Source organism: Trachymyrmex septentrionalis, unplaced genomic scaffold (assembly GCF_001594115.1).
Source record: "Trachymyrmex septentrionalis isolate Tsep2-gDNA-1 unplaced genomic scaffold, Tsep1.0 scaffold83, whole genome shotgun sequence".
NCBI classification, from domain to species: Eukaryota; Metazoa; Arthropoda; class Insecta; order Hymenoptera; family Formicidae; genus Trachymyrmex; species Trachymyrmex septentrionalis.
The window spans coordinates 150,561-167,329 of NW_017306018.1; the positions used below are offsets into that span (position 1 = coordinate 150,561).

The 16,769-nt window shown below is 27.3% G+C and overlaps 1 protein-coding gene across 1 annotated transcript in view; it reads right to left on the reverse strand.

Annotated features, from left to right (window-relative positions):
* Window positions 1-12,839: 12,839 nt before the first annotated feature.
* LOC108754985 (glycine receptor subunit alpha-2) overlaps window positions 12,840-16,769 on the reverse strand; it is a 9,337-nt gene continuing 5,407 nt past the window's right edge. The window contains exons 6-8 of the mRNA XM_018497681.1: window positions 16,195-16,506; window positions 14,677-14,882; window positions 12,840-13,193 (exon numbers count right to left, since the gene is read on the reverse strand). Coding sequence (XP_018353183.1) covers window positions 13,017-13,193; window positions 14,677-14,882; window positions 16,195-16,506 — 695 coding nt within the window. The 3' untranslated portion in view covers window positions 12,840-13,016. The remainder of the gene's footprint in view (window positions 13,194-14,676; window positions 14,883-16,194; window positions 16,507-16,769) is intronic.

Below are 16,769 nucleotides of genomic sequence, written 5' to 3' on the forward strand. Positions count from 1 at the left end.
AAATAATTATATAAGGGATTGATTATGCGTCCGGTCTTTTGTTTTGTCCAAGGAATATCGCTAATATTTGAGAATGTCGAAGGAGACGCGATAATTTAATTTAAGGATTGTGAAACAGCCAAGTTGGAGATGGTAGAAAGATGTTACAAAGATTGTCATATGATTTAGCCGTTAATAATTAATTCATTCGTCACGGACGGTTGCACGCATTCGCTTGCGTGATCCTCTCGCATGCATTTCTATTGATAATTAATATATCCATTGGAGGTCATGTGCTCTTCCTGTGCGTGTGCCAAATTTATGAAGAAATAAAGTTACTTTTGAGTTTTGAAATATTAAACGGCCGTCCTTCAATATTATATACTTAAATTTTATTTGTCTCTTTAATTTAAATAAAATTTTTATAATAAACAAACAATAAAAAGCAAAATGTTTAATTTATTGTTTATTATATTTATTGTAGGTACTGTATTTATATGAAAATTGATAGATTATGTTAACGAATAATTTCTTCATTGATATTATCTGCTTATTACAATTTTTAATTCCTTAAAAATTTTTTGTGAAAAGAATTTTAAAGTTAATTGTAATGCTGTTGTTATAATATCTTCATCGTAATTTTAGTTTATTAAGCGATCGATTTGATACGCTTGGAAACTTTTTGCATAAATCGATGTTGGGGAAACGTTAAATTACTTCAATTAATTTAATTATTATGCTGACGTAATTTGGATATAACATCAGAGAAATTGACGACGCGGCGCGTCGCGATGCAGTTGATCGTCCTGTGAGTTAGACTGTAATCAATAAGTAAATCGTAAATAAGTTAAGCATGCAATTAGCCATAAAAAGGATTGAATAGAAACTTTACGTTGATGTTGTGACTCGTAGTGCGTGTGTGTTTGTGCATGCGTATGTGCAAATCTAGCACGCCGGAAGGGATAAAATTTCGTGAATTTAAAGAATTTCGTAATTATGTTTTTTTATAAATGTAATAATCAAAATTTTTATTTAGCATTGTATTGCATTTTTTTTAAATTCTCTATTTTCGTTTTATTTCATTTCTAATATATATACTTGATTTCCTCGTATAAAGCTCCGAGAAAAATCTCTTTTCTTCCCAATTCTTATGTAAATATCTTTATTTTCATATTCTTATACATTATATAAATTTCAATGTGTGATAATCGGGAAACGTAACATTTATTTTTATTAAGAGAAAGACAAAGATAGTTAGATTTACTTTTTTTTAGAATTAAATAATATTCTACAAATTCGCGACATTATATCATCGGCATATAGTAAAAAAAGAAGTGTGAATGAGCAGCGAGTATGATTACAACAATGGTATTATACACAGCGACAAGTGCAAAGGGAGCAGAAGTATTAAGAAAATCAACACGAGAAGTAAACCAAAGAAAAAAATGATAAATGAGTCTTTCAATTTACTACTGTACTGCCAATATTTTCCGAAGCGATGTAACCTTAATAAAGATGTTAGAGTGAGAACAAGAATGCGCAATGGTCGGGAACTTTTTCTCTCGTTTTCTTTTGAGCCTCCGATCTTTTTGTGGGAAGGAGGTGGGGGAAACATCTTGAAATGTTTCAATCTGTATTTGTAAAAGTAAAGAGTGCCGTAGAGGAGAAAAAATGAAAGATGTAACGAATTTGTGTCACTCAGTGGGAATTTTTCGATAAATATTCAAATTTTGATACTATAAATACGCCATTTCTACATATGCAATCTGTTATTAATTAAATTAAAGAAGGAAAGATTTTCTAGATTTTTATTTTGATTGAAATATATATTTGTTTCAAATATTTGTTGTTTACCTCTTTATTTTTATACAATATTTCTAAAAAGAAAAAAATTAATGTGAAAGAGGAGTTTATGGATTTGTTAATACATTTTTTAACTAAATTTGACAATATATATGGTGTCTTTAATTACGCTAAAGTTTTATTTGACTGTTGACTTACTATTGAGTGACATGAACTCGGCATAGTCAAAGTTATATCTTTTTTACACGATCAGTATTATAAATGTCAGTTCATAAATGCATGAGTATTCTATTTACAGTACGTTCTCTCACAAGATCGATAATATAATTAATCCATCAACGTCAAAAACTTTCCTGAGGCAGCGGAGCTCTTTCTACTTTGCTTTTACTTAACGAAAAATAAACTGACGCAAAGCTTATTTGCGCAGAAATAACAAATGGATAAGAACAAAATATATTAGACTAACGTCTAATGGTAATGATATTTCTGATAATTCATTTGAATAAAAAAGAAATATAACAATTGCTGCGAAAAATGTCTTCGGGTTTTCAAGATAGTTATGATGTAATTACTGATCGTGGGGGAGAAGTGCTTAATCCTATAACTCTAGAGAGACTAAAAATTCGCGATAGTCGCAACATTTGGGGATAACAGAAATAAAGTTACAAAGATCTGCTCGTATCTGATCTTATATTGATCCTTTAGCAAAGTATGCAAGTATGCGATTTTTTTTCTTTTTTCCTTTTCTTAAGCAGGACGCCGTCCATGGATTCGTCGAGCATTGGCAATTGCCAATGATTGAAGGACTAAATGAATGGAGTTGATATACAATATTTTCAAATGTTTTTACATTATTGTTCTCCCAGGTAAAAAAATTATAACGCAATTTAATATTAACTGTAAAGATATCTAAAAAAATTTCGTTAATAAATTTTGTTTAATTGATAAAGAAAATAAAAATGTTTTATTGCAAATAATTTTATTGTATTTTACTTGTAGTTTTATCGATAATATTTTAAAAGTTCAACACAGAAGTATAATTTTTTTATAATGTTGTATCTTTAGGATACAAATATATGTATAGTATAAGATTTAAAAAACGAAGATAATGTTGTGTATTAATATATTTTATATTAACACGTTAAATGCTATTTAATGATAAAAGACAACTAAAAACTTTGCTAACGATTCGCCATCATTTTATAAATCATAGACGCAAGTTTCTTTAATAAATTTTTTTTAATACAAAGATATTTTATTTGATATTTATATTTTTTACAATTAATTATCAAATATAGGAGTTGTTTTTACAATAACTATTATTTTTATTTGTAATTGTTAAAATGAAAATAAATTTTTCAATATCATCGAGTACTGGGATGTGTCTGGCCATTGAGACATTTATCTTATAGCGCCGTGAGGGTCACTACAGTGATCTCCAGTAAGGTAAATGCATAAAACGTGACATACAATTTAACTTATCTATATAAAATATAATATTTTTACAGTAATATGCATAGCATAACGAAAAATTCATTTCGGTGCCTTGGGCAAGTTATGCAAAATTGGTCTGGCATTCAACCTGTTAATTTTATTAGAAATCAGCAGATCATAGATATTTGTATCTTTATCTTTACATAACACGAGACATTCTTTTTAATTGAAGAACATTAAACATGTTAATAATTCTTAATCATCCTAAGTGTGACGTTAATAATCTAAAACATATTTATTTTACCACCTAATAGTATACATATGATAATACTATACGTATGTACATATAGAAACAATTACAGATGTTACATAGTTTAACGACAGAATTTTAAATATAACTCCTTCGTTCATTTAGGTCTTTAATTATTAGATTTCACTCACAATCCGCCTATGTTAAAGACGAATTGTGAAAGGTCTATGTATATAAGCACGTTTTTACGTAAATATAGATTCACTCATATGTTCGTGTGGTGCAACAAAACTCGCACTTGAGATACATATATTCCTAGGTCAGGCTAATTAAATCAGAAGATTGCGACTCTTTGGGACGCGACACGATCGGCGTCGAAATAAATACGCGCGCTCCGTTTCCACGGAATTGCCCCGCTAGAAGTTATTTTAGTACCAAGTTTCTTGATTATTTTAGAGTTTAAAAATTTATTTATTATATTTTATTTCTAATATAATAATTTTTTATTTTGTGAAAGAAATTTAATTATGAAATTAATTGCGATAAAAGATTTTTAACATATTATGTAATTTCAATGAATGAAATTTTTTACGAATTAAATATTTACTTTGAATTACTTAAACGATCAGTTAAAATATTTTACAATAATTATGAGACATTCTGTATATTTTTTTCGTTTTAGAAATACTGATAGCTACAGAGTCAGAGTTATCGATATCTCCATAACACACATGAAATCCTTGAGTGAGAGATATTTTATATTAGAGGACATTAATTGTTACTTTTTTGTGGTAAAATTATTTGAAAAAAATGTATATAAATTATAGCAATTAGTATTATAACGTGCAGAATGATATGTTTTTGTCACATCAGACAATTTTTAACATAAATTTAATAATAAAGAAAAACAATGTTATTAACAAAATTTTAATTTAAGATATTTCTTTGATGTAAAAATTCAGTTAGTACAAAAAAGTATTTTATTTTTGCTGTAATCTTATCAGTTATGTGTGATTTTATATTATATTATATTGTTAGAGCTGATGTTAGATGCAGTGAAATATTATAATGACGAGTTCGCAATCAATGTTCGAAGTGTTTGTTAAGGGCAAGAAGCGATGGAATTTCGAGTTTTTGCGATTGTAGTTGAAAATTGAACATTAACGTTAGATGGCAGGAAAGAATTTGTCCTTGATTGATTATTTGTACGATATTATTTTTGACTTATACTTTTAGATTTGTAACAACGGACATAATAATTATTATCTTTCTTTGAAAGTCTGAGAAGTACATTGCGTGGCCAGGCCGTCGATATCATTATTTGAGTATCGGAGTTCAAATAATTTGAAATACAAGCACTTGAATAATGATACGCTGAACACTCGAATATATTGATTATTGTTTTAGGCATATTGTCAATAATTTATAAATTATTATTATAGATTACTATTATTGTTAACAATTTGTAAATATCTACATATCTGTAATATTAAAGATAAGTTTTATATCGTAGTACAAGTGAAGTTAGCTTCTAGAAATGAATAACATATGTCAGGCTTCATTTGATGCTACAAATGTTTTGAAGCATTCTTTGATTGATCAACTAATAAAATTTTTTCTTTTGCGATTGGTCAATCAAATGCTTCGAAACATTTATAGTGTTAAGTTGACTGCATCTATAATACAATTACAATTGTTGTAGGATTTTTCCTTATTTTGCATTTGTGAAGTTCCTATTTTGTATTTATTAACTTTGACTAGTATTTGCAACATAAACCTGTTATTCGCAACATTCAATTGATGTTACGGCGTAAACTTAATGTATATTTGAGCAATGACGGCCTGGCGAAACGTCGATATTAACAATCGACGATAATGATATTTTTAATTAAAGTATTTGAGAAAAAATTCGATATTCTGATTATCGATTGTAATTAGAAGAAGACGTTTTAGCCAAAGGTGTCCATCTTCAGTAGTTTTCACGCCTTATTCAAAAAGAAAATAAATTATAAACTTCATACTTCCAGCCCAATTTTATTATTAACTCCGCTCTTTCGCAAAATTCAAATCGTCCCAAGAATTATAGCATAAGCGATTTAATCTTGCTTACATTTAATTTTATTAATTAAGTGACACATACATGAAAAATTAATGTAACAATGAGCCATAAAATTCAGAGTTTTAGTTGCATTTTAATGCCATTTTATTTCTTTGATATCTACGATTTATTTTCCAGATATTATGCCATAGTGATTAAATGTTCTTATATCATTTCATAAATAAGAAACTAAATAAGAAAATAACGATAACGGTGATAAACGAGAAAATAAACGATGAAATAATATAGATATAATTATAGAAAGAGAAAGAAAGTAAGAAAGAGAGAGAAAGAGAGATATACAGTTAACATTTATAATGCAGTTTATTGCCAACACCGCATTTGCTAGCAAAAAACAAAACAACTTCAAAGCTCTTTGCGAAAATTATATATGTAGCAATAAGAGAGCTTTTGCGTAATTCCTTAAGTTACAAAGGATCAGAGATAAACGATCAAACCAGAGGGTAATTATGAGAATTTATTAAAATGCGGATTTATATTGTCAATTATTAAGCATGACTCCCACAAAATAGAAATGTAACAAAAGCGTTTTTCGTGACTTTTACCGTGATTTTGTTCTGACTGAATTAAATGCACAAAATTGGATCAGAAGATAAACAAAAGTGGAGTGAAAGGAGAGAAAGCACGAGATAAATTGTAATTGTGATATTCACACAAACATAGTTTCTCTCTCTCGAGTTTATCTCCAGAGAGCGATATTACATTTCCAGCAATTAAAACCGTTGCTATTTGCTTCAGTCTATGTTCATTATGTTCAATCCACATAAACGGCAGAGTTTTACACATTGGATTTTGATCTTTATTATTTATAAGTAGCATCGTTATTTCAAAAGCGCGATATAATGTCAGAGCAAATTCTAAATTATTCTTATGCTTATTTTACTAATTAATTACTTTCTTGGTTTCTTTTTTGTACATTTTTAATTGAAAGTAATTTGTGTAAATATATCAGATATTTTCCACTTGTCGCATTTCTGTTTAGCTGGAAAATTTGTTTTGTTTAGAAATTATCATCAATTTTCAAGTAAAAATAATCAAATTGTCTATAATTTTGAAGTTGTTGAAAATTAAACGTGTTTGACAAATTAATGTTTATGAGTTGTTATATGAATAAATTTATTATATTTTATTATATATTTATAAATATTTCCTAATTATTTTTATAAGAATTATGTAAATAAAATTATTAGAAATATATTACAAACATACTTTTGATAAAGCATAATTAAAAATTGTTTTGTTTATTTATTAAAATAAGTTGTATTTTGAATAATAATACAATTTTGAAAATAATATTTAACTTTTTATTTATAAGAAAACTAATAATTCTGAGATCTATGAGTACGAGCTAAAGAGGTACGCATAGAACTTGTAATAATTTGTGTAGCTAACTTTTGTAATTTGAAGTTTTGGATGTAACGAACGGCTCTTTGACTCGTTCATTATAAAGTTCTAATATTGGTTTATATACGATATTATATTACTGATACTGTCAATTAAATAAAAGTTCAATAAATTTGAAACAATTATAGGTATATCCGAATATATCCAGATAATCGAGAATGTTCTATATTTTACATTATGTATAGTTTTTGAAGTATTTATCGATAATGATTAGATCAAAATAATTTTTTTTAAAATAACCTTTAATAAAATTAATTTTTTTAAAACTACATAGTAAAAAACATTCTTTATTTATGTTAAAAACGATCCACTTAGTTAAAATTTTGTCGAAATTTTTAAGTATATCTGAGTGTTAATTTAACATAATGTGATTGTGTTATTTGAATATTTCGTGTTAAATTGATATTTTTTAACAACATTTTTTAGTGTTAAAATAACACAGTTTATGAGTAAATTAACAAATAACAAAAATAACCGTATCATAAGTTGAGTATCATGAGTGATTGATTGTAAGATAAGTAAGTTATTTGATTGTTTGTTTAATTTAGTCAATTATTTAAACTAGTATTCATATTAAAACATTAAAATACTAAACATAATAATGCAGCACTTTAAAAGAATAATTTCAAATAATTGCAATAATTTTTTAATTATATTAACATTTTCCACTTTTTAAGGTTATTTTGTCTATCGTAAACCTGAGGTATATGTATAGGTGACTGGCAATTTGTGCAAGTGTAATAATTATTTAGCTGCTTCTTAGAATCCGCCCACGTTATCTCAAATCCATTAACGATCGGTACGATGCTCGTTAACTGCGTTGGCGACAGAAAGTCGATAGTCAATTACGCAAATGAAGGGATTTCGTTAACAGCCACGATGAACATGGCTGCGATAGATCGTTAAATAACGTGCCTGACGATTCGATCGCCATCGAAAATGCATAGATCAGTGATTGCATGCCGATCAGTGCAAGCAATGTATTCTTTCTAAATCTCGGATGCAATCGCATTAGATTGCTTTTAAAATCGAGTAATAATTTTCGTCCTTTTATCTACGATGGTTCCACGAGCGCTTATAAAATTATGGCTGTCAAGGAATGCAATCTAATGTAATATATCGGAATGCAATTTAAACTCACTAATTGAGTTTATCAGTTGTTTTTTAATAAATTATCATTTTTTAAGTAATGACTTTGCAGACGTGTGTCCAGATTTCTAAATTTGAAAGAATCAAATTTCTTTTTTTCCTTGGAGATTTTATTAATTCTTATTTTTCCACATTTTTCAAAACGTTGACGCTTACATCTCAGAATAAATTTTTCTTTTTATATATGCATATAAATTTAATTGAAAATATTTAGCATTTGACATTAATTATTTAAATTTTAAAAACTAAACCTTGATTTTATATTTTCTAACAAAAAAATACAACAAAATGCCTTCCTCCGATTTTAATAAGTTTTAGATATGCTGAAACAGTTAGTTATATCCTCATGTAAGGATAACAAACTTGTAAAATCTTATCAGATCAGTATTGGATTTGTCAAAACTGGATATGGAAGAAGTAGTATTTTTTATAATATTGTAAAGCGCTTACTTGCTATTCTAATTTATTTAACAAAATTAAAGATACGTAATTGTGACACTAATCTAAATAACAGTTAATATCGATTAGACATTATGTGGGTCGTGGGTAATAGGCAATAAGCAATTGTGTATTAGCTTTAATGGCTAATTAAATGCGGCACGCTCGTGACATGTGTCACGCGCAGGTGGCAAACCGTGGGAAATTATTGTCGGTGTTCTCGCGGAAACGGCAAATCCGAAGAAAGGCAGTGTCAGGGCGGGAATGCGCGGGGAAGATGAAGAGCGTGAATAGAATATTTCGGGTCGTGACGTATCCCGAGAAACGATCCATTCGCAGTAACGAACAATTATGATTCCTTACGCGAATGTAATTATTCACAGCGTGAGTACGGCTTGCCTTATTAATTGCATTTCGCTGAGCAATTACCGAATAGTGAGCAGCGACGTTTTCTCGGCACGGTTAATCGCAACGATTAAAAGAAAGATAAAGGGATATCTACTTTTATTCACATTGAGCTGAATTTTCACCGCATGTCGGTGCTATCTCGCGCTAGCTGCGAAAGAAATTACGAACAAAAGAATGCATATAGAAAGAAACTAAAAGCTTCGAGAAATTAAGTTGAAAAATATTAAGTTGATATTGTTTTATTATTATTATTAACGTTGACATATAAATAATAATATATAACATATTAATAATTTAATAATTTAATTTGACGTACAAAGAATTTAATACCAAATTTGTTAAATAATTGTTTTCTTTAATAAAATGTGCAAAATTTATCGTATATCTTTATTTTATCAACTTTTTATACGTTTCAATTAGAAAACTTTGCGTCTCTGATATCATTTAATTAAATTTCATTGCGCAAGTTGTGCGAAAAATTTCAGTTAATTACTCCGTTATTAAGGTTTATCTAATTAATAATTTTATTTACCGAGAATTCTAAGTTATAATTGCAGCGTATTTCAATGAGAGGAAAATTTTGGTTTAAAAATTGAAATATGAAAAAGAAAGGAAGAAGTTTTTTATTATAAGTAAGTTTCATTATTTATGGTATGAGAAACAGTTAATTGATAATAATAATAATGAAAATGATTAATCTTCGCTGTATTACTTAATTTCCTTTTTTTTTATATTCTCCAGAATACCGATAAAATAATATTCATATAACGACGATAATATTAATATGATAGAATTCTACACAATATTAAGAAGGATATATATTTCTCTACAATGAAATAACAGAATATTTTGTGTATTAGTAAATCAGGTATATAAATTATTAACAAAAAACTGTTTATTTTTTAAAAGATTCAAAGGTAATCAGAAAAAAAGAAGTAAAAATTCTAATTCTATAGAAATTTCTATACTTCTGTTAATTCCTTTTCAGGGATTGTTCAAAATTTAAAAAATTTTTTATTGCTCTATTGTTGCAACAAATACTTAAAATAGTTAAATTATATTTGTTTCAGAGCTACATTTAAAGTAGTTTAATTATTTGTTGTAATTATTATTTGACAGTGGGGGGGTATTCAAAATACTCATTAATTATTGAATTTAAAGTTGCCTTTGTTTATCGTTTATTATGAGTACATCATTATTAGTTTATCAATCGTGAAATTGTATAAATAACACTTAAATAATTTTTGATAAGAAAAATATAAAAATTATAACAAAAGATAAATTTAATTTGTTTACATTATTTTAACGTGTATATATTATTCGTAATATGTTATTACAAATAACATATACATGTTATAATGTATGTATAACTGTATAAACAACTGTTTTTAATAGTTGCATATATTATAAATTTATACAACATATATTACAAATTTTGATCGTCATGCTCAGTTCTATTTATTTTATTGCATTTTATTTTTGTATTGCAGTATTGTGACAGTTGATCTCTCTCTACGCTGAGGAAATTCGCTGCATGCATAGATCTTCAAATAAAAATACTTGTGCAAGGATGACTCGGAATTTACTTGAATAATGACGAGCGATCGTAATGTAATTAAAGGTACTTGGATAAAATACAAATGTAAATGATTAATTTTATTTATATCATATACATTGATAAATTACAACATATTTAAGTAAACTTTCCTGGCATTATAGAGACTCATATTTACTTCAAGCATTTTGAAATTTTACACCTCTTTTAATTATTATTAGAGCTTAACGTAAAGGATTCCACACTAACGAATGAAAAAAAGAGTTTCAGTTAAATTGGCTAAAACTGTGATACATAATAAATAATGAGATGTTAATCAAGAGTTTTTTAGTCAAAGTCATAAAAAGTAGACAAATTTTGCACTAGCGCTATTTGAAATTTGTTATTTTATATCTAATTAGACCGAAAAGTATCCTTACCTCCTAAACTATTTATTTTTTAATAACTATCTTAATACTTTTATGCATAAAATACTGAGATGAATCGATGTGAAGAAAATACATAGTTGCTTTTCAAAAAATTATTCAATTTGTAATATGGATACTTAAAAACTACATTTTTTTCAAACACTTATATGTTTTCTTTACATCAATTGACTTATGTCATTATTCTGTGTATAAAAGTACTAAATAGTATTAAGTGATAGCATTAAGACACAATTATAAAAAAAATGGAGTTTAGTAAATAAAGATACCTTTTAATCTGATTAAATCCAAAATAGCGATTTTCAAATGTTGCTACATTAAAATCATTTTTTATGGTTTTGCTTGAAGAAACTTTTGATTAACATCTTATAATCAATAAACTATACCAGTTTTAGCCAATTCGACTAAAAGTACTTTTTTTATATGATTAGTACGGGGTCCTTTATAATTTAATTCGTATTTTATATTTTTAAACATAAAGTTATTTAATAATGTTATATTAATTATGCAATCTTATTTAAATTTACGTAGATTTTGATTTTGTTATAAAATTCTATATTTGTATTGAATTTTTTATTTTTTATCTTGATTTTTGTTTTTCATCTTCACGTTCAGTTAACAATTAAATTTTCTCCTAAAATTATTATTAACGTCACTTTTTAGATTTACCTAATCTAAGAAATTATTTGCAATAGGTTACTACGTTATAAATTGGCAAACATTAACGTAAGTGCACAACTTACACAGTACTGGTCTGCAGTAGTAATACTCCGTAATAGGTCAGACAGTACGCTCCATTAACTTGAAGCAAGACATTTAAGTTCGGTTAATGAACAGCAACTGAAAAAATGTTTGTGTTATTTTTAGTAATAATCTATTATTATAATTTAGAAAGTATGTTACATTATGTTATTACGTTCATATTGTCTAATATTATATATTGTAAATGTTGTAATAACGAGTATATTTCGAATCTTTTGAAATTACTATTCTTCTTTTGATTCAAATTTTTTTTAAATTTTATCTTTTTTTTATAATTAAATATTTTTATCTAATTTTTTAATTTTACTTGAAATTAATATAAATATTTCTTTTAGTTCCATAAACAATTAAATAAAAATTTGATATAACATTTTTATATAATATAATAATATGAAAGATGATACATAATACTATCGTTTGAAAGTTTGAAAATACTATCTTTTTTTTTAGAAGAGCGAAACAGTAATATCTATATTTTCAAAGAATAGTTCCATATGAGAAATTTTAGTATTTACTTTAATTATAATTATATATTAGAAATAAATTTAATATCATTAACAAGAAATACTAATATATTTAACAGGAAGGAATTAATCATGTTCATCTTGTAATTTATAGATGAATTTTAATTAATTTATTTTTTAATAGATATACTGATTGACCTAATCACATTTTTTATTTATGTAATCAAATTTTTTTCCAGTACGAGGAATAGGTGAGTAATTCATGTACATTAATCAGTTAATTAAAATTGTAAACCATATAATATATATATTGAATTTAAATGTATAAAGTTTTTGAATAAGTACTTTCTTTTTTATTACAATAAAACTTTATTGTAATAAATTATAATTTGTTTAATATAATAAATTATTCGCTTAACAAGAAATGAGTAATATAAATTAGACGATATTTTTATAAAAATTAAAAGACATTCTAAGTATAACATATATGTTTTTAAGGTGTCTTGTTTATCTATAACTATTTGTTATGTTTCTTATAATTTGTTACAGGAATTTACTATGTCTTGTAATGAACACACATTGGTTTATTCTTTTTGTCACAATCTCCGTAAAAAACATACCTTTAATAAACATACGGATTTAATTCCACTTTTATTAAATTTTTTTATTGTGCCACACTTTATACACGATAATTTACAGGATACTTTTCGTTTCAACAAATTTTTTACTGCATCCTTCGTAATATTCTTTTTGTAATTCAATGTCTTTCTTTAAAACCGTACTCGTGATTCTCGCCGAGTCGGACATGAGTCTTGCCCGAGTTGCATTATAGGAATGTGCTCCAATAGACGACGTTAAGGATGAAGAATGAGAAAGGGAAGAAGAATCTGGAAACCTTATCGATGTAAATGGCAGTGGCTCGTCCTTGGCAGCACTGCTTATACTGAATTGTCGGTTGTCTGGTTGGACTTCTGTTTCTTTCGGTATCCGGCCTCATCGGCGTCTTTGAAAAAAGAGATTAAAAACACGTCACATGAAATATGATATGAAAGTAATAAATGTAGAAAATTATTATACATATTATATATATATCACATACATATAACTAATTGTTTCAATTTATGTCCCTCTTTTTTTTATTTATCTTATTAATCAAGACTTGCGAGGTAAGTAGATCATTATATTTACTTAGAGTGATTAACTGTTGTATAAAAAATAAAATGATGTGTGCGATGTAATTGAAATAGTATTATATAAAAAAACAGATTTATTAATCTTTTAACAGATATTAATTTTTAAATCATGCTTAGCATCGATTTTGAACAATTGATACATTTCACGTTAGAACTAATTTAACAAATTTTAACTTATCAAGCTAAATAAAAGTTTTTACGTATTATTTTTCGAATAAATAAAATTCATATTTTTCAATTCAAGCATATGATATTTCTATAGATATACTTGCGTGTAATGTGATAATATTCGTTATACAAACAAAATGATAACGTATTTTATGATTATGATAAAATGAAATTAACGGAAAAATCTAATATTCTAATATTCCTTGCTAATATAATTTTACTTGCAAATCAAAAAGATAAAATTCATAATAATCATAAAATACTTATTTAACTGCGTGAAGCATGACTTTTACTTATTAGCTATTAAAGAAAAACGATATTTATTTCGCGCACGAATGCGTTTTTTTTTCGTAAAGCAAACAAAACTAAATGCCGCAGTAGTACAAGCAAATATTACGTGCAATGGATGTAATAAAAACGGGATGTTTTTTATGTACAAAACGAATTGTAAGTCTGCGTAAACTACGCAGAAGAAAGGAGAAAATAAATATTTCTCTGCGAATTGAGTGTGGGACGAATGCATGCAATAAAATCGAACTTTGGAACTTGTTTAAGAGGAAAATTACTGAAGAAAAGTTACTCGCCATTCGATACGATGAATCGACTAGAAAAATGTTTGTACTTTTCGAGAAGTATATTCCACTGTACTTTCTGCCGATGCTGTTTACCGTATAACATTCGAATTCAGAAATAAATATGCGTTTGTCAGTCATATAGATTTTTATTTAAGCGAGTTTTCTGCTTCAAAATAGAATGCAATTGTTAGAGTACTAAAAAGTTCAGCTTGAAATTTATATGAAATTTTGTTTGTGTGTAGAACTACGCATTTAATGTTTCGTTTCTGTTTCTTATTAAACGAATAAAAGTGATATAACTTTATAATACAATACATTTCAATGATTTATACGACTCCGCAAATATCGATAATTCATAACGATCGCAATTTACAATGTAGCGCCCCTTATTCCTAGCATTTTCATTCAATTGAACGATATTGTATTAACAGAACGAATTGCATGCTCGTGGCCGATGATGCGGCGTATTTTGCTTTATCTCGAACTATCAATTTTGCAGAACCGATGGAACATTCACCACAAATATCGCACCACACTTTTTCTCGTTTACCTTGAAATCGTCGATGGCTTCGCGAAGATCTTCGTCCGAATATCCTTTCATGGCTTTCGTAGCGACTGGCCCCATATAGTTGTTTACTACTGCGAATTCCATAAGAGATAAGAAGACGAACACGCTACACGAAGACATCCACACGTCAATCGCCTTCACATACGAGACCGGCGGTAGAGATTGTTGAGACTGTGTGTTTTGAGTAGCTAAAAGTAAGATTTAAAAGTATTAATCCTTAATCCTTACATGCATGCACAGTTACATATATACAATTCAGTTGACTTGATCAACATTTCTTTCTACTTAGCTCCAAGACACTACCGTGTCTCCAAATAAATATGCATTATATGAAAGCAAGTTAATTATTTCAAATAACATAATATGTTTCAGTAATTAAATTGGTAAAAATGTCAGGGAATAGGGAGATCTAGATTTGAAATCTGGATGGAGTGATATTTTTCGTAATAAATTCTCAGTGATTTAAGATGCACCTTAGCATCAGTAATTGCTGAAACAATTTAATTTGTAATTTTATTCTAGCTCTAATTTAGAACTGTGTTTCAAGTTCGACAAATAATAATCGGCACGCAATTTGCTTGAACTGGAATTGCACAATTGTTTACATAAAAATATTTTCAGACACAAATATCCGCTATATATAACCGAACAAAGTTTTTATTTCTTACTTATGATAATTATTTTTATCATTAGATTTTATATAGTTATTTTTGTACATAGATATATGTGTATATTATTTTTACTGGTTTAAATTTAAAATATTATAAAATATTCTCTTATGATTTTTCATGCAAATGTAAATTTAAATTTGCACAATTGTGTAAATTAAACTGTAAATATAGGTATATGTACACTGAAAAAAATTTCTGGTTAAATTTATTTATCTTTAGTTGAGATAACCGGAATTCTGGTTGATACAATATTTCTGCTAAAATCTATTAAAATTCTTATTTTTACAAAAATAATTATATCAAGCAGAATTCTAATTATCTCAACTAGACTTCTAATAGATTTAACTAGAAAATTCTGATTCGTCCATTTTCTACCAGAATTGCTATTTAATCCAACCAGACTATTTTTTTCAGTGTAAGTACAGGTAAATGTAAGTATTGGTAGTATGATTAATTATGTAATTTTATAATAAGAATTATTTTAATTTGTATTTTCGTTTGTTCATTTATGCCTCGGAACATTTTATATAATTATTACTGTTTAAGAAATCAATGTTATTCGCTACCAATTATTTATACTACATACTTTATTCTCGGAATTTACATCGAAATTTATCACAAATAATTTTATTCAATTTTAGCGTATCAAAAAAGACTTAACTAATGGTTTTACTAAAAAATCATAGGATTTATTGAAACCATTTTGGTTCTAATTAATTGCAATTTTGCTGATATTTATGTTATATTATACCCTGGACAAAACGTTTTATTGCGGTTGTAAATATCATGAATAGTTCTATCACAAGTAATGGTGAAGAAGTTGCCTAACCGAGGGTCAGCAGTGACGTCACGCCAAGGGTAACTCGTGCCGGGATGGCTTCCGGCTTGATCCAAAAGGCGATCCAGGACATGACGACGATCAGGGCGGATGGTATGTACGTGTGGAACAGGTGATAACCCAGTCTCCGGCGCAGATTGAAGACAATCTGTATGCACGTGAAGTTTCCGGTCGAGTATTCGATCGTGCAGTCAGTCGTGTAGTTGTTCGATATGTCTAGTTGTGGCAGCTCGATTTCCGGATTAACTACAAGGGGATCGGTCATGTTCCATAGGAATACCAGATCCTGAGTTGTATGCGAAACTAAAAAAAAAAAGTAAATGATGTATAGAGACAAGCATGACAAAGGAGAAGGTGGTATTATGGCACTCTATCCTTAAAATCTAAATAAATAAATTGCCTTAATATTTTAACATAAAATATGATTATTTATAAACATATTTGATATAAATAATTTATTATAATTGTTAATAGCTACAGATAATATGATTGTATAATTGCAACAAAATATTAAAATTACTATTATGCTATAATTAAAATATTATTATTGCTTTTACTGTACTCCG